At 41.7% G+C, this 23,984-nt stretch overlaps 2 protein-coding genes across 8 annotated transcripts in view; one reads left to right on the forward strand and one right to left on the reverse strand.

Moving 5' to 3' along the window:
- The window catches only part of MARCHF1 (membrane associated ring-CH-type finger 1), a 117,197-nt gene extending 111,879 nt beyond the window's left edge, over positions 1-5,318 (forward strand). For all 6 annotated transcript variants that reach the window (XM_083755930.1, XM_083755927.1, XM_083755928.1 and 3 more), the window contains one exon: positions 2,054-5,318. In XM_083755930.1, coding sequence (XP_083612056.1) covers positions 2,054-2,355 — 302 coding nt within the window. In that variant the 3' untranslated portion in view covers positions 2,356-5,318. The remainder of the gene's footprint in view (positions 1-2,053) is intronic.
- TMA16 (translation machinery associated 16 homolog) lies at positions 1,244-22,542 on the reverse strand. Of its 2 annotated transcripts, none has more exons than XM_083756068.1 (7): positions 22,377-22,542; positions 16,366-16,478; positions 14,270-14,307; positions 12,023-12,107; positions 10,362-10,510; positions 6,914-6,956; positions 1,244-6,699 (listed from the first exon to the last, which is right to left on the reverse strand). In XM_083756068.1, exons 1-7 carry the CDS (start codon positions 22,377-22,379, stop codon positions 6,528-6,530), a joined length of 603 nt encoding a protein of 200 aa, XP_083612194.1. In that variant the 5' UTR covers positions 22,380-22,542; the 3' UTR covers positions 1,244-6,527. The 2 variants fall into 2 exon arrangements, with proteins under 2 accessions (XP_083612194.1, XP_083612193.1); XM_083756067.1 differs by lacking the exon at positions 22,377-22,542 and adding an exon at positions 20,919-20,978.
- Positions 22,543-23,984: the final 1,442 nt, after the last annotated feature.

A 23,984-nucleotide genomic window follows, 5' to 3' on the forward strand; every position in this document is an offset into this window, starting at 1 on the left:
TTGCTCCCCATCCCTGCTGACAGAGCAATTATTCAACATGGGGTTGCACTGCATGCAGGTGGACCCAGGCTCAATGACCAGCATTTCTACATAGGGCTGAGAATGTCTCCAGTCTGAACCCCCAAAGTGTCAGTGTAGACAACACTGAGCAAGATGGACAAATGGTTTGAGGCTCCTTCCTATGTTTCTAAAATGAAGCATATGCTGGCATGGTTAACATGATTTATCTATTCTCAGAAGACGTTCTGACTTTACAAAGCAGCCCTGGCTACTTCGTAGAGTAGCCACTGGGTGTAATGATAGTCTAAAGACAAGCATCTGAGTATATCTACATGAAACAAACACATTGAGTACAGTGGTGCCCCGCAAGACGAATGCCTCGCAAGAGACAAAAGGGTTTTCCGTTTTGGAGGCGCTTCGCAAAACGAATTTCCCTTGCTTCGCAAGAAGCAAGCCCATAGGGAAATCTCCGGGGACCTCTTTTAAATGCTAGCGGTGGGGAGCAAAGCCTCCCCCCCTCCGGCCTTCAGAAGAGGTCCAGGAAGGCCGGCGGGGGCCGAAAGGCTTTGCTCCCCACCGCCAGCATTTTAAAAGCAGTCCGGGATAGCAGGGAAGCACTTCCTGCTATCCCGGATGGCTTTTGAAGGCAGGCGGGGGCGGGGAGCAAAGACTTTTGCCCCCCGCCCACCTTCAGGTCCTGGACCTCTTCTGAAGGCCGGCGGGGGGCAAAAGTCTTTGCTCCCCCCTGCCTGCCTTCCCGGGAGAGCGGAGAAACGCAGCGCAGCGCGTTTCTCCGCTGTCCCGGACGGCTTTTGAAGACGGACGGCTTTTTGCTCCCCCCCCCCCCCGCCTGCCTTCAAAAGCCGTCCGGGATCATTTTAAAATCGCCCCGGGACAGCGGAGGAATTCTCCGCTGTCCCGGGGCGATTTAAAAGCCCCCGGGAAGGCAGGCAGGGGGGAGCAGACTGTCCCCGGACCTGGTCTGAAGGCGGTTTCCATAGGAACACATTGATTGATTTTCAATGCATTCCTATGGGAAACCGTGCTTCGCAAGACGAAAAACTCGCAAGACGAAAAGACTTGCGGAACGAATTAATTTCGTCTTGCGAGGCACCACTGTATCACTGTGCCCAAGATTGCTCTGAAATACAATTTCCAACATTGCATTTTTCCATTTAAAAATGTATATATGCATGCCTTATTTTTCTTTTTCAAGCTTAAGAGATCCTGCTAGGCAAAAAAATAAAAGAAACACAAATGATATTTTACTGATGTGTTTAACATTTTCATGCACCCTGTAAAACTGCCCTCGGCAAGCTTAAATTATGCAGTGGCAAATTATACATTTGGCATTCAAATAGGCAAGATTCTTAATCTCAGCGGCATAAGAGCATTTTAAAAGTTATATTCTGCAGGAAACAATTTCTCTTTCAGCAAATCTTAACTCACTCAAGAGAAATATCTCCTGGGTAAAAGGATTTTCTGTAAATAAATGTTAAAAAGAAATGCTCTGCCCAAAGTAGTGACTTGAAGGTCCTAAAAGTCAATTGCAAATGTGGGTATCTGACAGGGGGTGACCCCCCAAACAAGTGATTTCCACATCCGGTTTAAAACTTAAAGAGGCCTAAGGGACCCATTTAATCCAGTGTCCTATTCACAGTACCCAACTAGATTCCTATGGGAACTCCATAGGCAGGATATGACAGTCTAGAGCTTCTCCCCCATCTAATCTCATGGAATTGAACCCTTTCACATAAATGTCAGGAAAGTTTAGCTTGCATGCATGAGCAAATAATCATTCTTTCTGTTCAGTACAGGCAAATTCATTACTGGGAACCCTCCTATATCTAAAACCATAATATTAAGAAAACTTCAGAGCTTCACTGCTCAACACGAGGAAGCCTTAGGAACTGAGCTGGTAGGGGGAGCCTTTGCATTCTCCATGTGTCAGGAGGTTTCACTAAGCGCAATTTAGAAGCAAATAGCAACTTTGCAGGGAAATGAAACAGTAATATTAACTCTACCTCTTTCACCCCCTTTTTAACTCTGAAAGGTGTGCTGGAGTGGCCATTTTGGACAAAATTGGTTGTGGTGGCCATTGGGTTCACGGGAGGCCTTGTCTTCATGTACGTGCAATGTAAAGTCTACATTCAATTGTGGCGGAGGCTTAAGGCTTACAATCGAGTGATATTTGTTCAAAACTGTCCAGACACTGCCAAAAAACTAGAGGAGAAAAATTATTCCTCCAATCAGAACACTGAAATCAAAGACTCTGTAGTGGTGCCAGTATCACAGACAGGTACAAACTCTCAACAATCAGGAGAAGAAACTGTTTCTGATGTGATGCCAGTTTGATGGAAACTGTGTTTCTCTTATTTTACTGAAGAACAAAGTAATGTGCTTTCCTACTGTTCAGCCACATTAAAACAGCAAAACCACTAAGTAAATCTGAAGGAAGAACAAATGGGGAAATCGATCAAGAGAAGCTACAGGTTACCTCTGGAATGTAATTGTGAAGTGGCTAAGCATAGTGAAAATGCAAAGAAGAAAGCGCATCAGAGATGACTTTCGAACAGGCAAACAAACATGGCAAGTACCACTGTTGATGGCTGAAAAGAGCTGCATATGCAGATTTACTACCAGTGTTCTGTTTACAAGGAGAAAACCCTTACATCTATTTGTTTCTATGGTCTTTTTTGCTAATTATCGTAATCTTGGACACACTCTCTTCAAGGCAATTTTTAAAATGATTCATATTTACCCTTAAAGTCATGGAAAGAGATATGCACCATAGCACAAAGTACCCGAACCTCGTAATGTGATAATTTTACAAAGAGGTGGCTGACCTGCAGCATATATGGTTTGAAGGCGATATGAAGGAAATCCTTTCCAAAAGTTACCATTGAAAACGTATGTTTAAAATGTGAGTATTTGTAAACTAGGTAGCTGAAAATATCCCTTGTATGCACAAATGATCATTTTCTTTCACATTTTTATATTCATTTGGTGCAGCAATTTGACTGCTGCTTATTCATAAGAGCTAAAATTGACAGAATATTCCTGCCACCTCCAAAATCCTGCTAAAGGGTAATATGTTCTATAATCAGAGATATATTGCAGACAGAGCAGCAGGAAACCTTGAAAACATGTTTTTAGTACTTACATATTAGTGTGTAAAATATGCAAAGGGTGGGAGATTAAATTCTATTCTTTTGTTTAAGAGATCAGGATAGAACAGATTCAGAAACTTGTTAGGACAGTATTGAAAGAGTCAAAGTAGGCAGCATTACCCATATCCCAGTATCTCTCTGATGTCCACTAAATTGACAAAGTATGTGGTACCTTCTATACAGGAGTAAAGCTGAATCATTAATGGTTCAGTAGTTCAGTTGTTACTATTGTGGTTTTAGCATAGTAATGTAAGACTGAAGTGTGACTAAATAGAAAATGCAGAAGATATATATCAGTATCATGTTGTACCCAGCAGGGATGACATGCATGGGGGGAAAGCCAATAACTTTGGCATACCATTTCAGAATGATGTACCTCAGCAGACTAAATGATTGGATGTCCTAAAAAGAAAGGGCACTGCACCTGTCCTTATACCACTCTTATGCTTGTTGAATGTATTGTGAATTGTGCCCAAGTAATGTGAGTTATTCAAGAACAGTGTTACTAGTAATGAGAGGAACTTATGGTGGCAAACTGCAGTGGATTAAGTAATTTTTACAAAGGACTATTTCACATTTCATACTTATAAAACACAGTAAGACATAGATTCTGAAAAGACTCAGCAGATGTATGTGATGGATAAGCTGAGACATTGCAAAAAGCACATAGCCTCCTTAAAATTAATGGGCCTTTCCCCAGTGATTTCAGTAGTTGAAATAAGGCCTCTCTTATTGGAATCATGGCACTAGTTGGAAACATTAAAATGAGATTATGTAAGATAATAGTTTAGCAAAAAGAGTTGATAATGGGGATCTTGAGTAGAAGTTGCATACATAACCCATTGATGAAGACTTTAATGCTAAAATGAAGAAATGCATTTTAACATTTAAACTGTCAGATGAAGGAGCCGCACAAATTCTTTGTGGGGTTTAGAACACTGTGTATTTGAATAGAGGTCATAGGAGGGACTGAACAAAATTAAGATCAGAATAACATTAATTCCAAACTGAGTGGTTCATATCCATTTCACTAGGAAAAAGACACACACACACATCCAGATATAGTCTAACTATAAACTGAAGTGATAGATAACCTGGTGATTTTCTGCCCAGCTATAGCCATTTATAATAATGTACCATTGCTTTGCATAAACAGCTGACTACTGTGATATAAATACTTTAAAAGATAAGGCAGCTGCAGCACATCACACCATACTGGACAGGGCACAATATAAATTGCTTACCGAATTCCACTAAAATGCAACCAAATCATCAATGTTTCATCTTTAGGTCCCCATGCATTTAGCACATTAAAAGAAGGCCAACCGATTATTTCTCCCAACAGCACAGCAATCAAGCATTGGATTCATGGAGACAGGCATGACTATAAATCACAATGCATAGGGCAGAAATAGTTTTTTTATCACCAGGAGGACCATGTATGGTTCCATTGCTTAGAAGCAAGACCTTTCCTTTTTAAGATGATGCTTCTGAAATTCACTGCAGCTGGCTGAAGCAGCTATGAAGGAATAGTTACCACTTTTTTTCATGAAATGGAGATGCCAGTTGTCACATACAGACTATAGTGTTATCTGTCTTTTCTAGTGCCAGTTAATAGATGACCATTAGAGATATCAGAAGTTGTATCAAAGAAAATGTTTACATGGTGGAATAAGGTTACCGTTAGAAAACAAAGATGGTGCAAAGTTAACAATGAGGTAGTGTTAAATGCCAAATTAATTGTCTTCATCAACTCTGTATGGGGCTATCGGGGCGTTCCCCTATGGATTGTTCTATTAGCTTTACAAGCATAACTAAGCAGCCTACTGGTGCTATTGCCACAGGTGGAAAGCAGTCAATAGTTTGGTTCTAAAATGTGTACATCAGTACACAACTCCACCACCAAAATTAGCAGTCAAATTTTGAAACTTGCACTGCAATGCAATCTATGATGCAAATATTTTACTGTGTATATTGTTGAGACCCAAAAGTTTTGTTACTTGTTTACCCAGTTCTCTTTTGCAAAAGAGCTTAGATGCTTTTGTGGGTGACTTGTGTATTAAAAAGGTATTTGGGATGGGAAAGAAACTTAATATAAACTACTAATTGTTGTGGAACAAATTTGTATTTGTATTAAACAGATGCCTCTAGGGGTTACTTGTAAGTCATTTGCTTTTAAAGTGTGATCGTATATGTTGATAATATGGACTGCCAACCCTTTCCGAGCCAATGAATGCATTTCAAATTTTGAGAAAATGATGCAGCAACTTGGGGCAGGGGTGTATGTGGCACAACACAATAAGGCTGCTAAATCTAAAGAGCAGAAAAAGATAACAAGGCCACAAAATGGTAAGAGCCATCCCACCATGCACCACCTATAGAGAAAAGAACATTTCAGTGCACAACAGGCCAAGCCAGCGCAAACAGGCACTGTGAGCAAGAGGGCCAAGTGGTCATACACTCTGGATTTTTGAGGGCACTGCAGGAGGTACTGGCACCCACAAATTCTGCACTGGTAAAACCTGAAAGCGGCCACTGCATGGTGACAATTTTATATAACAGTCTTAGCCAGGAAGAAGGGAGGTAGGGTGGCAAGGAGACACCAGTTTTCAAGAATGCACCATGTTAACATCATCCTCCTAACCCAAGCATGAGTGCTTAACCACTGACCCTCCAGATGTTGCAGAACCCCAACTCCCAACAGCCCCAGACAGCATGGCTGACTGGGATGCCAGGAATTGGACTTGGACAACATTTGGACAGCCACAGATTAGCCATCCCTGCCCTAAACCTACTGAACAACAACCCTGAAAGCACATGATAAAAATGGATCCATTTGGGCCAAAATAGACATTATGGCAGCAGAACCCCTTTTAGGAGTCAGGTTGCCACCAAATTCAAGCAAGAAGGAATGTAGCTAAATCAGAGTGTGAGCAGGCAGGAGTAAGGGGACTGAAATTGCCTCCTTGTCTCTATTTTACTTCCCAGCTTGATATACCCCAGCAGGTTTAATGACTGCTGAGCTCAGGTCTGAAAGGAAACCACTCCTTACCCTCCAGGTAAAAACCAGCTGGGAAGAACCTGTCAAAAGGAGTAGCTTTTTCACCCTTCCCTTCTCCTGCTGCTTTAAATAAATTCAGCATGGTCAGAGTACCTAGTTGCTACGTCTATGAACTTAAAATATTTTAATGTTTTTCAAAAGACAATGATGCAACATCATGTTATTACATCATGAATTGAAGGCTAAATTACAGTGCTGGTCATAGTCAAGATAGCTGGGTCCTGCCACATTTACACTCAAAATGTGATTTAGTCTAGCTCTAACTGAACATTAAAATAGCAGCTTGGCAATTTGCTTCAACTGTCATTTCCCATACCAGCAAGCATTTGTTTCTCTGCATCCTTTGCTGCATCCAAGTCCATCTCAGCTTCAACTGTTGCCTTCTTAGTTAAACTGCTAAGAGCATCTTTACTGGATATCTTCCTCATTTTAATGTTTGGTAGCTTCTGCAAATCACCATCCCAGGTACTGTGAAGTAGGGAAATGAGGGGAAATGACAGTAGTTTAGACCATGGAAACCACTGCTAATCAAACATTTCTACCAGTGAATTTAAGGTGTTCCGCCTTAAATTAAGGACTTGGGAGTGACCAAACTTTGTTCTGACGTGAAGACTGCCCCACACTGACACCCCCCCCCCGAACTGCTACAGCATGAGTGAGTTTAAATAAGAAAACAACTCACCTGAATGTTTTAAGGTGCTTCGAGATCACAATGTCAGGGATCTCTGTTGGAAACGGAATAAAAACCAAGATCATCCAACCATTTCTAAACAGAAATTTTGATTTGAGACACTTTAAAAGGCTAGCTGAAGGACCCTCTACTTCTGCTTCTGATAGTATGAAAGAGACTAATCAATTTGCTCTGAGACTTAGTACCTACCTAGAAGAAACTGAGAATTTCCACACCCCCGACCTTCAAAAAAACAGAAAACAAATACTGGACTCTTGCCAAGAGTTCTGTCTACTATGAAAGAAAGAATTATTAGGGAAAGCATCTTTAGCACCAACCTGTTAAGTACTGCTATACATCAGGGGAGGGTGCTTCTTTTGAGAGCTTTTTGAATTTGGCTAAACCTCAATGATCTTCATGCATGTATCAGTGGTGATAATGATAATACCTCACTTCTGATTCCTTTGTCCAACAGTTTACAGCTGTGGTTATATTACTGGTCACATACTAAATCTTACAGTATCTCCAAATGCACAACACCATAGATTATATAACATCTGTGCTCAGAGGTTCTGAAACAAAAGAAAACCTTGCCAGATAGTGCACTTCATCTACTGAATTCTCATCATTTTTCTACTGATTATACTACTTAGAAAGGTCAAAATAATAGCAACTCTAGATGTTTTCAGCTACAACTCCTCTTGGTCCCAGTCAGCCCCCTACCCACAGTTTGGAGAACACCTGGTTGGGGAAGGCTGCACTGAAATGAAATGGTAGCTGCTTTAGATGTCTCAAGGTCATGCCCCTAACAAAGAGCAAAAAACAAATTGTTTAAAGAAAGCTACCATTAAAAGCAGGGCTGCAATTCAATTGAAGACACTTTAAATTGATCATATGATATGAGTGTCAGTTGACTGATTAAATTTGCATAGGAGTGTTAGCTGGCTGATTAAATTTGTATATAATTAATAAACATTTCTGAAGCAAGAATACTTCCCCCCCTTCATTTTGGATGAAACAAGTATTACAGCAAACATAGTCTTAGAAGAAGCATATCTCCTGTGTTTGACACAAGGGAGAATGCTTCAAGGTGGTGCTTGCCGTATGGAGTTTCTAGAAACACTTGTGTTTAAAAATATGTTTTGAAAAATTCGATGCCCAATCAGGGACACCATTTTAGTTGATTGAAAGCTTTTAATCAAACCACTCCTAATCAGAGAAGTATATTTCTTTGTCAAATAGAACTAGCTCATTTGAGAATCCACTGAAGTTAAGACCCATAACAAGCAGGTGTCACAGCCGCCTTGCAATTTCAGGGAGCAGATTGGGGCAGAGCAGGGTAGTCATACTAGCAAATTGCTCATTCAACATAGGTGATCGTGAGAAAGGTAGAGCAGAAAAAAATTATCGGTGCAGAACGAACACTCTTGACATTGAGAGCATTAAAGCATGCAGTTCCCAATTTGACTGCTGCATGAGATTATTCTGATGGACGCTTTGACACTAAATATATATTGCAATGTTCTGACTGAATTAACACTAAACTGTCCATTGTCTAGTAGTTGATTCATACAGCCATTGTGTGTGTCAGGGGTGTAAGATTTTGGATTTATTTTGCAGATTACTGACATCAGCATGCAGTTCCCCAAAATGGAGCTATTAACAGCCAAGAACAGAGTGCTTGAAAGCCCAAACTGCTCATGTACCATACTGACGGGAACAGGAAGGGGGAAGATAAAATTTTCAGTGAAACCTCCTAATTCCGTTTTGCCTTCAGCCAATGACACAGCACAGCAAAGGAAAGTGAAAAGAATGATGCATGGAAAGTAACATCAACCACGTGTTTGGGGGTTTGATATATTAAGGCAGGTATAGAAACTCAGGGAAGGTCACAGAATCTCTTTGGAAACCCCTGTCTCCAATTGCCAGAAAGCCTCTGATCTTTAGGCAACACCTGCTCATTTGCCTGGACAGCCCGGTTTGTTACTGTACTATTTTTAAAAAAACATATGCAGCTTGCTGAACAAACACTTGTGTTATGTGAGCTGCCATCACACCACACTCTCAACTGCAGTAGTGCTACTGTTCACCAGGACCAGGATGGGGTGTGACAGCAAGAGCAGAGGAGTAAAAGGTAAAGGACCCCCAGACGGCTAAGTCCAATCAAAGGCGACTATGGGGTGCAGCGCTCATCTCGCTTCAGGCCGAGGGAGCCGGCGTTTGTCTGCAGGCAGCTTGTCATGTGGCCAACATGACTAAACTGCTTCTGGCGCAATGGAACCCTGTGACAGAAGCCAGAGCGCATAGCAGAGGAGTACCAGGTTGATGGCAGTAGCGACAGGAACAGATGTGTGGGCACTTGCAAGTCTTGCTACCAATCTTGTGATTTCCCTGCCCTCACTGCCATGCCCCAAACTGGCTCCAGGACGTGGTTAGGAGGGCAGTGCGCCACCATGCATCATGACAACATAAAGTGAGACAGTTTGCTCATTGCTTAACACCTACAAATCTTGGAAGGACACATAAGCTTTCCTATTTTGCTGCTTATACAAGTCCACATAGTCTTATTTTTCTCTTCCGAAAAGGGATGAGAAACTTTATCTTCGGCAAGAATTAATTAAATCAAGTCTACATAAATTCTCTCTCATTAAGAGAAAGGAAACTGCAGGGTGGGGGGAGACTTCCTGGAGATGCCAAAGGTTTTAAAACTAAGTTACGCTACATGGTCTAAATGACTTCTTGATTTTAGACTGCAGGTTCTAATTACACTATCTGCTGCAACAATTTTCCTTAAATTGAAGCTCAGTACAGACATTGTGCCAACATCCACAGGAGGAGCATTAACAAGGAATGAATGATTGGAGGTTACCTTTAACAAGGGTCACCAACAAATCACACTTTCTGAATATTGCTGAGGTGTATTTTTAGCTTGTATACAACATGCAACCTTTAAAATGAGTTTTCCTTCTGCTTCTTGAATAATACAGAGTTGCCTGTCTTGTGTCTCTCTGTTTACTCTGCATTTGGAAACCTTAAGATATTGTAACCAAATTTTGCACAGTGGGTCCTGAGATCGAAGGCAGGTTTTCATCTACATTTAGATACAAATGGATGTCGTTTTTAATCAAGATGGCAGACTAACCCTCTCAAAACTGCACTGCCTTTTTTTGATTCCTAGGATTCCCAAGCAACTCAAGTATCTACTCACCAGCTTCCCCCCATGGAGATTCTAACCCACTATTGTGAAGGCCATGTGAGATACAACTGCACTGGGGAGGGGAGGGTGTCACACAGTAAATTAAAGGAAAATAATGCTAAGGAAACTGTTCAGGTTATGGAAGGGGTTATGTCCAAAAGCAGAAATCCAGTGAACTACTGCCCTGTATAGAGTTCTGATTTGCCTGCAAGAAATTATTCATAACAGATTCAGTAGCATGGCAAGGCAGTAACGCAGTCATACCTAGCCCATATCCTTCATACATCTGTCTTTCACGTTCCATAGTCTGTTTGATGGCTGTTTCTCTGGAACTGTGCTGTCTGCCCTGCCGTCCTTTAATACTGTTACGCAGTTCAATCTGCTCCAACTCATCGCTGAAACGCTGCAAATAACTGTAACACAGTAAAAATGTCAATGTGGGGAAAGGTTTTCATCCTTCAAACATTACACCCTTGCAGTTGCTCTACAAAGTCCACAAGAACCAGCTCTAACAGAGGTCTTAAGTACTGGCACCTTTTTAACAACAACAAGTCACTGTCTATACCAGAGTTTCCCAAACTTGGGTCTCCAGCTCTTTTAGAATTACAACTCCCATCATTCCTAGCGAGCAGGACTAGTGGTCAGGGATGATGGGACTTGTAGTCCAAAAACAGCTGGAGACCCAAGTTTGGAAAACACTGGTCTATACCTATGATCTATATGCATCACAAGAGTGAAGAACCTCTGGCCTGTAGGACAGATACAGCCCACAGGGCCTTCTGCTCCTAGCTCCAACTCCATGCAGCAATTAGGCTTGAAAAATGCCTTCCACTGGCATTGAAGTGTTAACTGCTTGGGGGTGGGGTGGCAGAAGGGGTTGCAGACAGGCACCTCTGAGATCACCCTCCCTCTGGAAATCCCTGATGAAGCAATTAAGATTTTTTAAAGGACTTACACTGGCTCCAAAGGGAGGCTTCTTCGGGTGTCATTGCTGCAAAAGAAAGGAGTGGAGGAACAAGAGCAGCGTGGTGTGGGCGTTTGTGTGTGAGAATATGAATGAATGAATGTGTGCTATGTGAGAGACTTGGGGTTGCCCCATCCACTTTTGGCTCCATTCATAGCTGCCATGTAGTGACGCCCTCCATCTGAAAAGCATTCCCCACCCATGATTTCACATGACAGAGCAGGAGAAAGCTATGAAGGGAACAAAGTGGCAGGGTGAAGCCACTATGCTAGCTTCCCAGAAGGTAGAAATAAAATTGGAGGGTATAGGGTTATTCATGCTTCCATGATAGTACCATACACACCCACACTAAAGCCTGCTGTAGGAAGAGCAAGGTGGCATAGAGGTTGCTGTCTTCTCTCCTCTTCCTCTTGATAAGCAACTGAGACCCACTAGCTGGGAAATTGTCCCAGCTCCTCCACCCCACCCAGTAAGCAGCTTTCGGAAGAGGAAAATAGACCTGTGTCACCTCTTTTGAACACATTTTGACCAACCATATTGATTTTAACATCAGTTCATTAAGTACTAGATTGCTTATGTTGCTTTCACTTACTTTCCCTATCTCCTGGCTTCAAATAACTTAAATAAAAAACGAGGTCAAGTATTTCACAGATACTTGTAAATAGGTGCAAAATAATTCTGCACAACTGAAATAAAATGATTCTGGAACATTAATGAGCTAAGGATTACTAATTATTACAGTTACTTTTTTGGCCATGTAATACTTAAGTCTTCTACAAAGTCATGAAAACTGAGCGCACATAAAATGTTAAAATAAGACAAGAGTTGGTGAACATCAAGGGGGGAATAATGGCAAAGGAAAGGCATCCCATGCATGTAAACACCAGCTGGGAGAAGGCACCTCATCACTCTTGCATCCACCAAATCAGGCCTTCTGTTTCCTTGTGTGCTGCAAACTTACTTTTCTGTTAGTTCACAGGCTTCTTTTTTTGTGTACTCCACTTTGTCGGGATCAAGGTGACTTTGAAACCAAAGCAATTTTTCCCCTATAAGAAAAAAAAAAGTGCTCAAGAGCTTACTACACCTGTTATATAACACAAGTGAAGTAAAAGCCTTCCACTGTTTCTGGAACAAATAAGAGATAAATATTTTAAGGGGCAGTTAGCTAAATGATGAGAACTTGTTCCACAGAGTTGTATAGGATCCAAGAATGAAGTCTCGGCTCCCGGACAGGCCCCTGCTGCCAACTCCCATGAAGTGGCTGTTAGAAGACAAAAGGTGGTCAAGAGCCATGCATTTCCTAGAAGTCAGAAGAATGCCCAAGAGGCATGATGGGTTATGGCAATCTTTTGTCACTTATTTTATCTGCCAAGGACAGTCTTTAATTCAGCTCAAGGGTATCTGCTATAAACCCCCAAATGCAAAGAAGGTACAGTGGTACCTCGGGTTACATACGCTTCAGGTTACATACTCTGCTAACCCAGAAATAGTGCTTCAGGTTAAGCACTTTGCTTCAGGATGAGAACAGAAATCGTGCTCCAGTGGCGTGGCAGCAGCAGGAGGCCCCATTAGCTAAAGTGGTGCTTCAGGTTAAGAACAGTTTCAGGTTAAGTACAGGCCTCCGGAACGAATTAAGTACTTAACCTGAGGTACCACTGTACGTGCAACATATATTACAGGAAAAGACGCATATGAGTTCAGACACTTTACACATGAAGTCAGTTCACACATCTGTCCTGCTGCTTACTTTTCTCTAAGCAACTGCTCTTAAACATTCTCAAACAGACCAGCTGCATAAAGTAACATAACATGTGACAATATAAATGGATACACCCAGAGGGATTTTTAGTAGTAGCTGTAACATTTTTTTTTAAAAAAATCAGCTCATTGAACATATTTGTGCCACCTGACTGTGTGACTCCAGTTGAGTTCCTTGTCTTGACTGAAAAAAAGTACGAGCATCTTCAAGATTGATGGCGTGGAGAAAGCAACCAGCAGGATACATGTGGCAAGTGAACTGTAGCTTTCCTGTCTTATGGATGCCATGGGGGTTTTACCCATCCAAAGGCTACGTCTCCGCAAATACAATGAGGCATCTGAACATCCTACAGTTCCACAGTGCACTAAGATATCTAGGAAGATGGAGAACTTTTAACGTTTTCAGCAGAGGACTAGGTGGCCACTTATGAGAATCAACTGGATTGGCTGTGAACAGGACATAGGTTACCTTTATCAAATGTTTATGCAAGCTATACTTTACAAAATGGGAAAGTGGCAAGAACCACTCTTCTTAAGATTTTGTAGCTACCTGTTTTTAGATAGGAGCAGAGAAGCAGCACAGCCAAGACTGACTTCCTGCACAAATGTGACAGTGATGTTCCTAACTAAAACTTCAATATGCAGGAGCCGTGTCTATTGTTAATACTAACAGTGAACAGATAAAACTGCCTCACCATCAGACAATTTAGTCCAGCCAGCCTAACACTGCTTGCCAGGATATGCCATAACTCTTCCTATGTCGAAGGAGGTTCTTCCCTACCCTTCTACCCAACATCCTTTGTGGGGAAGGAAGGAACTTGGAACCTTCTGCATGTAAAACGTATGTTCAACCACTGAGCTGCAACCTTTTCCCATTCCCTCACTGAAGGAGAAGAAAGAGGAGCCAGGCAAGGTGTTTGCTAGTTAAGCATCTTGGCAATGTGATGCGGAAAACTAAGTTAGTCCTCTTGCTTGTAAAAGGCAAAAAAGTTTAGATGCACTAAGTGTGAGTAATGGCAAATCAGAACTTTAGAAACGCTGATGTTTGTTTGTTTTTAAAAAACATCACACAACACAGTTTCCAAGATGCACACTTTAAATCCAAAGCAAAAAGCTGATACCTTTAGCTAGCCACATGTGGCCAAATTCTATTTGCAATTCTATTCTGAAGGATGCCAAAATGCCCACTGCAGCTCCACAAGGAAGCAGTAATAGAAATGTCTGCAAGTGCTTCAAAGAACAGACATCAAAGGAACCAAGTATCCCAGTAGCAGTGACTTCACCAGCTTTCATGAAGCCAAGCTGAGAGCATTGTCATTCTAAAGGTATAGAGCATGTTGCCTTATGTAGGCTGCCTTTTTTCCAGAAAGGCTTAAAGGCTTAAGGCATGCTACAAAACTTAATTCTGCTGAACTTGGAGCCTAAAAATAAAATAGTTTTTCACACTCACCCACAACGCTGAGACGATAGGCCTTTTCATTTTTCAACCTGCAAAAGGATAGCTCCAATTTAATAATTCCCTATATAAAGAACTTATCTCTCTCACATACCCAAACACACACATAGCGGGGCGGGGGGAGACAGAATGGTAAGATTAAATTTCTCACGTTCATGAGAAGGAGGCAGAGTTTTACAGTGGTTTGACTCCTGCTTATGGGGTCAGTACCAAAGAGCATTATTGGGTCACTGTGGCTCAGCCCCCTGCAGGATGCCATAGGGCACAAATCTGTCCCCAGTGCTATTCAAAATCTATATGAAACCACGGGGGGCAGTTAACAGGAGATTAGGATCAGTATACTGATGATACCCAGCTCTATTTTCTCTTGTAATAGCTGATACAGGCAAGGCCATGCCTGAATGCAGTTATAAAAATAAAGTTAGTCATCCATACTATCACTAAGTTTACTAGCATTGCTATTCCACAAATTCAGATTGTGGCAGATCTTCAGAGAAGCTGCTAGTGGGAGTTCTTGAGGGGAGGCATAGCTGTAAGTAGATGAGGAATGAAGTAAATATTGGGGGTGAGAAAGGAAAAAAAATTATGCATCATTTGCTAGAGTCTCCAGAAAGTCCTCTTCTGTCAGTTCAATATTTTCCCTTGAAGTATTTTTGCTCTTTTATAATCTTTTATTTCAATAGGTGAGCAACATATATTTACAATAGAAATAGCATTACACGCCTACAAATGCCATTAATACTTTCCCATATAATAGTCAACGGAAGCAAAACATCATTACTCAGGAAGACAAGGTGAACACCTTTGAAAGAGCATCCTATATGTAAAAAGCTCTGCATGTCAACATGAAGGCGTATATTTCTAGGATATAAATACAGTTAGAATCTCAGTTGACATATTACTTCTTGTGAAATACAGGAATGTCCTGGCACTTTAAAATATGTGCATGATCCATGATTCACTGGCAATATAGATGCTATTCTAAGAGTCCGCCTCTACATTAAAACTATGTAACAGAAAAGCATGCTTTTTTAAGGTCACAAAATGTTAAAGATTATTATGAAGTAGTGCAAATGGGTTCCTTATACCTTCCTCTCTGTGTACCATCACCCTTCCCACCCCCCTCTCACACATATACCAGACTTTCATGGGCTGTAACCCTGATCCATACAGCTGTAAAACAGGAGAAAAGCCACTGTCATTGTCTCTGGTACTGCTGACTTTGACTGTTGTACTAGCTTCTCCTCTTCTACCTCCTTTCCTGGGATCTAGTGAGAGCATTTCACCCAGAGCAGGTAATATGTAGAAGCTCAGTCAATCTGCATTTGCAGACCTTTAGCAGATGCACCTTCACAGCACTCGCTCCCTGAAAAATGCAACCTCTCACTTCCCCCACCCCTTTCACATACATGCACACAGGTAAGTCAAGAATGTGCAAGCCAAGAAAGCGCTGCTTTTCTGGAGCAGGATCAAGTGAACGTCTACACCACCTGTCCAATGTCTCCCAATTCTCCACTCCAACTGCATTTGCCTACCCTATATCCGAAGCCACTCCTGAAAATCCCCTGACCTACAGCAAAAGGGGGCAAAAAGATCCCTACATTGCAAGGGCTTGAACTAGATGACCGTCAAGGTCCCTTCCAACACTACAATTCTGTTCCTTCGAAAACCACATGAGAAATGTCAAGCGTTATAAAACTGAATCATGAGAAATGGCAAGATCTTCTGACAGTAGCTTTCGTTGATGCAGACATCAGAAAACAGTTATGCTGAAGAATATTTGTGCAGTGGTTGCATGGTCAAGATGCAACAGGTTGAGAGGAAGGCCTTTCAGTAGCTGATGTTTTCCATCACAGCCTCTAATGTGTCAGCAATCCTGTGAGATCACAGGCGAAAGTGTTTATGGCCTTAGTGGTAATTGGCTGTCAGGGAGATATCTACCTGTAAATTCATCTTATTGTTAACCCACTTTAAGAGAAGCTTTGCAAACTCAGTTATTTCTTGACATTTCTAGGGCAAGAAAAATCTCTGAAGAACCCAGCAGGACAGTATTTCTCTTCCCTGCCTCTGAAGAGTACAAAGGGACTCACTTTTCCTTTCTTTCTTGTTTGTGTGCTTCTTTTGTAAGCTGAGCAGCTTTTCTGCTGTAGGGATGGATGACTTTCTTCTCCTGTGCTCCCCTTTTGCCCTTTGCTGCTTTAGGCTGAAAAAAAGAATCAGAAGAAAGACACAGTAAGAATTTTGAGAAGTATTTTCCTTCAAATGCTTCTTGGGAGTTATTGCATGCGGGTGAAAGGCAGCTCAGAAGCAGCAGGACCTGATGAAAAATAAACAGTCAAACCTTAAATTCAAGACAGATTATGTCACTTAAAACATTCTATTTACCAAAGTAAGGGTTTAAAATGAGATATTTTAATAGACTCAACGTATTTAACTACATATTGATGAAATACAAACACACCCAGCTAAAACAATAAAGCTATTATCTGAGATAAAGCAAATTTACATACCAATAATAATTTCTAAATGCACAGCTGATAAGACTTATTCCCGACACCCCACTGCTAACAGACTGGATCCTGAGCACTGCTGTCATCACGTGGCAGCAATGGACTTGATCTAGGCCTTTGCTGTACCAGCCTGGGAACAGTGAAGGGCCAGTTTTTCTTCCCTCCCCACCCCCAGCAAATTTCACCCTGGCTGGTATGTGCAATAGGATTGTGGGGGTGCTACTGGCTACACAGCTCCTGTTGCAGTCTACCTTTTGAAATGTTAGTGATAATAATCAATACATCCAGTGCCCTTGATGTGTCTTGGTGACAGTGTTATTCAGTTTGTAGGATTGATGCCAAAACTAGGTTTACAATAATGAGAACATACTAACAAATATTAGAAGGAGCACTAAAAACAACCAAGGGGAGAATTATGAACAGGATCTATATAAGGCACTTGGTAATTAATCTCAAACAACCACTATGGATGTTCAGTTTTTACATCTGCATTAAATGTGTCGTTGTCCTCCAGCTCCACAAACACTTATAGTACATCAGCTTTCTGAATCCCAGGACTCTTAGCTGTGAACCAGGAAACAGCAATGAGATGCACTGGTGGCCTTACTATCTGCATAGTGTCTAGCAGGTGAATCACCAAGGGGGGGGGGGGGAGAGAGATAGAGAGAGATGAAAAAGGTACATACCAGGATAATCAAAAGAATCCAAGAGTAGATGCATTCAACACAAAAGAAAGGCTATGGTGTTTGAGCTTTTTAGAGGGAAGAAAAAGATGACCAAATAGAGACATCGACAAGGTGTACACAATTATGGGTAGAATAGAACAAGGTGGGGAACTTCCCCTATTACTCATATACCATATGTGACAGCTAGCTGGGGCTATCTGCTCTGTTGCACAGGTGATCCAGCCATGTCTTTACCTGCCCACAGCTAAGATTACTTATGAAATCAGAAGTAGGGCAGGTGGGCATGGTTTGTGGAAAACTATCACACTGCCAAATTTAGCCTGTGAGCCAGAGTCAACTGTTGTAGAGAAAATTGAGATTTTTTTTCCTCCCTCTTCCTTAAGACTAGAACTTGGGGGTCACTCTGTGAAATTGATTGTCAGAAGATTAAGAATAGATAAAATATACTTTTTGTTGCAGAGAACCAATGACAACTGCATGTCTAGTACATATGAAAATTATGTATAACTTCCAGGACCCATTTCCCTCTCCCTCAGTTTTCCTCAGTACACTGGTGACAATAAAAACAGCACGTGAAGTTTTGGTGTCTATGCACAAATACAGTGGGCAAAGCAAATGCAGCATACTGTTATCCTGCCAGCTCCTCTAGAATAGAAGGGGCTATAACTAAAATAAGATGAAAAATATTGAATTGCTAAAACGTTTTCCCCCCTAAAAAGAGAGATAAAGATGGGTAGCTAGAATAGAATGAAAACCTACCACTATGAAGAAAGAAAAAATACACTGAATGGGCTACAAAGAAATTACAAACATCAAAATAAAGTTTATTTCTGGATACAGATAGGTAGCCGTGTTGGTCTGCCATAGTCAAAACAAAAAAAAATTCCTTCCAGTAGCACCTTAAAGACCAACTAAGTTAGTTCTTGGTATGAGCTTTCGTGTGCATGCACACTTCTTCAGATACACTGAAACAGAAGTTTCCAGACCCTTCTATATAGTGAGAAGGTGGGGAGGGGTATTACTCAGAAGGGTGGTGGGAATGGGTGATTGGCAGATAGCTGTGATGAGCCTGTTGACGACTCTTAACGGCTGCAATAGGTCTTACAGGAAAAAGCAAGGGGTGAGAAGGTGAAAAGTGGCTTTGTCATGTATAATGAGATAAGAATCCAATGTCTTTGTTCAGACCAGGTCTCTCCATGGTTTTAAGTTTGGTGATAAATTGCAATTCAGCAGCTTCTCTTTCCAGTCTATTTCTGAAATTCCTTTGTAGTAAAACAGCTACTTTGAGATCTTGTATAGAATGTCCTGGGAGATTGAATGTTAGACGATGAGCAATTAAATAGTCCCGAGATGGTATGTGTGATGTTGTTGGGGCCAGTAATGGTGTTGTCCGGGTGTATGTGGCAGCAAAGTTGGCATCTGGGTGCTCATCGACTAACATTGTGTATGCCATCAAATGCCAACAGTGTCCTTCAGCTCTCTATATTGGACAAACAGGCCAGACCTTACGCCAAAGAATAAATGGACATAAATCGGACATCAGGAATCACAAGACAGAGAAACCAGTAGGAGAACACTTCAGAAATAGACTGGAAAGAGAAGCTGCTGAATTGCAACTTATCACCAAACTTAAAACCATGGAGAGACCTGGTCTGAACAAAGACATTGGATTCTTATCTCATTATACATGACAAAGCCACTTTTCACCTTCTCACCCCTTGCTTTTTCCTGTAAGACCTATTGCAGTTGTTAAGAGTCGTCAACAGGCTCATCACAGCTATCTGCCAATCACCCATTCCCACCACCCTTCTGAGTAATACTCCTCCCCACCTTCTCACTATATAGAAGGGTCTGGAAACTTCTGTTTCAGTGTATCTGAAGAAGTGTGCATGCACACGAAAGCTCATACCAAGAACTAACTTAGTTGGTCTTTAAGGTGCTACTGGAAGGAATTTTTTTTTTTGTTTTTATTTCTGGATTTATAGTAAAGTATATCTTGTATTTGTCTCCTGCAGGGAGAGGCAACCAGTACCCTTCCAGATGTTGTTGAACTTCAGCTCCCATCATTCCTAGCTAACATGGCTGAGTCAGAGATGATGGGAATTCAACAACATTCTTGGTATGAAAAGAGAAGAAAGCCAAAGACAAAACTGCACACCCTATATTAGCAACTTCATTAACAAATGTAACAGTTGCTTAATTGTTCTATTTAAATGTATTTCTGTAAAATCAGGCACGATTTTGGTTAAAGGGTGTATTTTCCTAAGGTCCATTATGAGAATTGGAATAGCAACATTTTATGTATTCATACCGCAGAAGGGTACCATAAAAGCTGCATTATCCTGTAGCGATTTTTAAAGTCAGAAACATTACAATACACTCATATTCAGCTATCAAACTGGATGTGTAGGTGGGGGTTGTATAACTGAATGTTAACACATATAAAACCCGAATATCTTGGAGAAGGCTACACTTGGACCCTTCTACCTATATGCTGTCTTTCCACAAGGATTGTTCTGTTGATTATGTAGGATGGCTCCAATATAATTTAACCTCAAGTGTATTCTTTGACACAATCTCCCTATTATCTTCCAAACTCAATTCAAAATTAAAGGTTTGAGTAAACAGCCCTTCGGGCTTTCTCCCTTATATTCTGTGTCAATCACCAAGAGTTCTAAATCACACTATTATTCTATGTACAACAAACTTTCCCAGAGTCTTGTGTAATGAAAAGCACATTTCCACCTTGGCAGGTTTAGTTTAAGAAGGGGGTAATCATTTTCCAAACATAGTGTTCCATCACATTTTTTATTTTACTGCCAGCCAACTCACACAGTTGGGGGACATCCAGAACTAAAATAAAAATGTGTTTCCTCTGCAGCAAATTATGATAATAGGTTGCGCAGATGGTGTGTTTTTCATTTTGTATTCAGTACAGTATTACTGGGGACATTTTTGAAGAGGGTGACAATCAAAAATAGAAGTATTGCACAATGTAATGCTATGCATCTCTTTTCAATAGTATGCTCTACTGAGTTCAATGGGGCTTGCTTCCAGGTAAACAGGCACAGGACTACAGCCTTAATTTTCTCTGAAGCATTTCAAATCAGATTTTATATTTTTCCATATGAAGCCAAAACATTTCACCTCCTCTTCTGAATTTCTTGTGATGATGAAAGTATTCAAAAGCAGTTATTCATGCACTTATGCTGCCCAATAATATGGTTTGCAGAAATCTCACTAAGTTTAATGGAAAGAATTTTAGTCTTAGACTGGAGCACTGAGCATATTTACTCAGAAAAGATCCATGAACATAACATCAATGAGACTTATTTCCAAGTAAAGGCTATGGGTGGTTACAGAATGAGTAGCATCACCACACTATTCCATACTGCAGCAACTAAGAGACTGACCTACAAATCAGAAGTCAGGAAATTTGGATCTCACCTCTGTCATAAACTCACTAGGTGGCCTGAGGCAAGACACTCTCAAACTCAATCCCACCCCATCTGCAAAATGGGGGATAATTATATTGACTTACCATGCAACATTATTGTAGGAACTACAATTACACAATACAAGTGAAGTGCTTTGGGTACTTTAAAGTGCTACAAAATTAGTATTGCTTATTATTGTTCATTTTTATTGTTCTTCTTCTTCTTCTTCTTCTTCTTATTATTAATTACCAAAATAATATAATGATTCAGTTAACAAAACATTTCCACATAACATGTAAAAGAAGAATGGTCACAAAGATGTACTTGGAAGTTTGAGGGGGAAACCTGTTGAAATCTAAGACAGGACTTCCTAAAAATATCTCAAGGACTCAAAGAGAGACTTCACTGCCCCCTATAGGTTCTTCATCTTCCCTAAAAGTAGCAGAAAATAATTGTGCAAGAGAGTAAAAATATTAATTATACAGTGCAGAGAATAACCTTTTCTTGTAGCATCTGAGCACAGATGCTACCAATAACTTGCCAAACACCATAGATTATCTAGGGACAAATGCTGCAAACACCTGATATAGGCTAGCTGTTAGCTAGCAGTGAATAACCACTAGTGATTAAACATGTGCTCATACACAAGCAATAATACAGACAACCATTTACTATATGCAGTACTTTTCTACAATATATGGCAGCCAGCTTGGCTGTAGCATCTTTCTTTCTTACGTACTTACTTATTTATCCATGCCTCCATCCGTTCCCCCCTTCCCTCCCTACCCCCTTTTCCACTGCGTGTTCTGTGTTTTAAGATTGTAAAACCTGTAGTCAGGGACTGCCTTGTTTCAATTGATGGCCAACCTAAGCCATTCTGGGAGCCTCTTTGACTGAAGAGCAGGGCACAAATGTTCTCCATAAACATTAAATAACCATCATCGACAGGACACAGCCAGTTACTAACTTACTAAGCACAAGCAGGTGTGAATGGGTGGGGGGACGGAACGTTGTTAACCGTTTGCAATGTAGTTTCCAGGCACGTCTGCTTAGAAATGAGTCACACTGAATTCACAGTAGGACTCAAGTCCTGATGATGATGATGATTTATTGAATTTGTATACCGCCCTATACCCAGATGTCTTAGAGACAGAGCAAAATCAATATATATGTGTGTGTGTTTGTGTATGCATACACACACACACACCAATAATTCCCCCCCCCCCATAGTAGCAGTTGCAATCCAACAGCATTTGCGGCCTGCTGCAGTGGCCGCAGCAGTTCAGGGGCCCCTTAAAGGACAGAAAACCTATTTTTGGCCAGAGCTTTCCGGCCACTGGAAACGAGCCGGAACAGGCCTGTCTCTCTCGCACGGGCCTTTGCTGCGACAACCGCGCTCGGTAAAGAGTCGTGTACATTCCCCCTCGCCTCCGCTCTTTCCGAAGCCCAATCGCCCTCCCGAGCTCACCATGTTCGCGGAGGAAGAAACCAAGCAGAGCTTCCCGGCACGCTCGGCGTGCGCCTCAGAGTGGGGGAAGGAGTCCGTCGCTGTAAACCACCCGGCTAGACCCTGCGACCCACGAGCCCTCGGTTCCGCTTCCTCCCGCCAATTAACAGCAGCCTCCCGGTGATTCGCCGTTGGCTACGTCACTCCTGCTTCCGAGCTGTGATTGGGAGGAGCGGGTGTTGTTCAACCGTCAGAAGAGCGAAAGTACCCGCCCGCTTGTTCAGTCTAGCTGCGTGCGCGTCGAAAAAGCGCAAAATTCGCGGGTTGCGTGTGTGCTATTTTCCTCTTATGAGCGTTTACAGTAGCTCCTTTAGCGATCAAAAAGGATCCTTTAGAATGAGAGCTATTCAGTTCTAGGTCTATTTTTAAATTAGCTCTCTGGTGAGTTTTATTCACAATAGCGCCTGCATGCACAGAACTTTAGAGCACATTGAGAGCGCACACGAAAAAGTTTATCCCTGCTCACAAAACTGCAGTTCCCAGCACCCTTAACAAACTGTAGCTCCCGTGCTTTTGGCATGTGGTGCTTTGAATGTGCTTTAAAAGTGTGGTGCGTATTTCACCACTAATTTGGTCCCCCCCCCCCCAAGAACATGAACTTCTATTTTGAATTCAAGAAATAAGTCCTTTTCAGGGGAAAAGGCAGGGCATAAAGAAATAAATTGTAATAATAATATTCCTACTTAGAAGCGGCCACCTACCACGAGGTTGCAGGAGGCTGAATGGTTGTTGCTGTTCTTTTAACTTAATTGATTATTCAGTTTAGCCCCACATTTCCTCCAGGGTGCTACTGGTCTTATTAAAAAGAAATAGCAGTAGGTCCCATGACCCACTAGGCGACCACCCATTGATAAAGTAATTTGGGACAGGGCACTTGAATCAGCTAGCAAAACAAGCATCCAAATGAACCGTTGTTTATTTGTATGCCATCTTTCCATAGCAAATTATGGACAAGTTGGCTCACAACATTAAAAGGTCTTCATAAGTCCAAAATGGTTTTTCTGGAGTGTCCTACAACTCTCAGGAGCACGAAATGGGAAGTGTTGCCACTGCCTCTGCTCCCACCACTGCTGCCACCACCATACCTACCGCCACAGCTGCCTACGTCACCTGCTCTGCTGCCACTCTGCCGCAGCTATGACTGGTGAAGTGCCACCAGCATGGGCACACATTTCAGGCAAGATTGCACCCATTTGGGGCGAGGATTCTCTCAAAATAGATGCACCTATGGTAGTTCCACTTCCTGCTGCTGGCATGGGCAGGCAGGATATCTGCAGGGATGCCACCTTGGGGAGTTTCTGCCACCTGAGACAGTGGCCTTACCCTGCTTAATGGCTCTGGTTAGAAGGAGTCAGGTAAGGAAAAACAGAGTCACCCCAAGTTGCAAAAGCGGAAGTTATTTGCATTAATGCAAAGTCACCACTGGATACAATCCACAGTATTTCGTGGGATTGATTCCTATTTAAAGGCACATAAGATTTGCAGCCTTGGCACCAAGCGCTGCCCCCTATCTCCTTCTGTAAAGACGGCAGCAACTTACAACAATTTACACTGCTCACACTGCCTGGA

The sequence above is a fragment of the Podarcis gaigeae genome (genome assembly GCF_964106915.1).
Source record: "Podarcis gaigeae genome assembly, chromosome: 9".
Lineage (NCBI taxonomy): Eukaryota > Metazoa > Chordata > Lepidosauria > Squamata > Lacertidae > Podarcis > Podarcis gaigeae.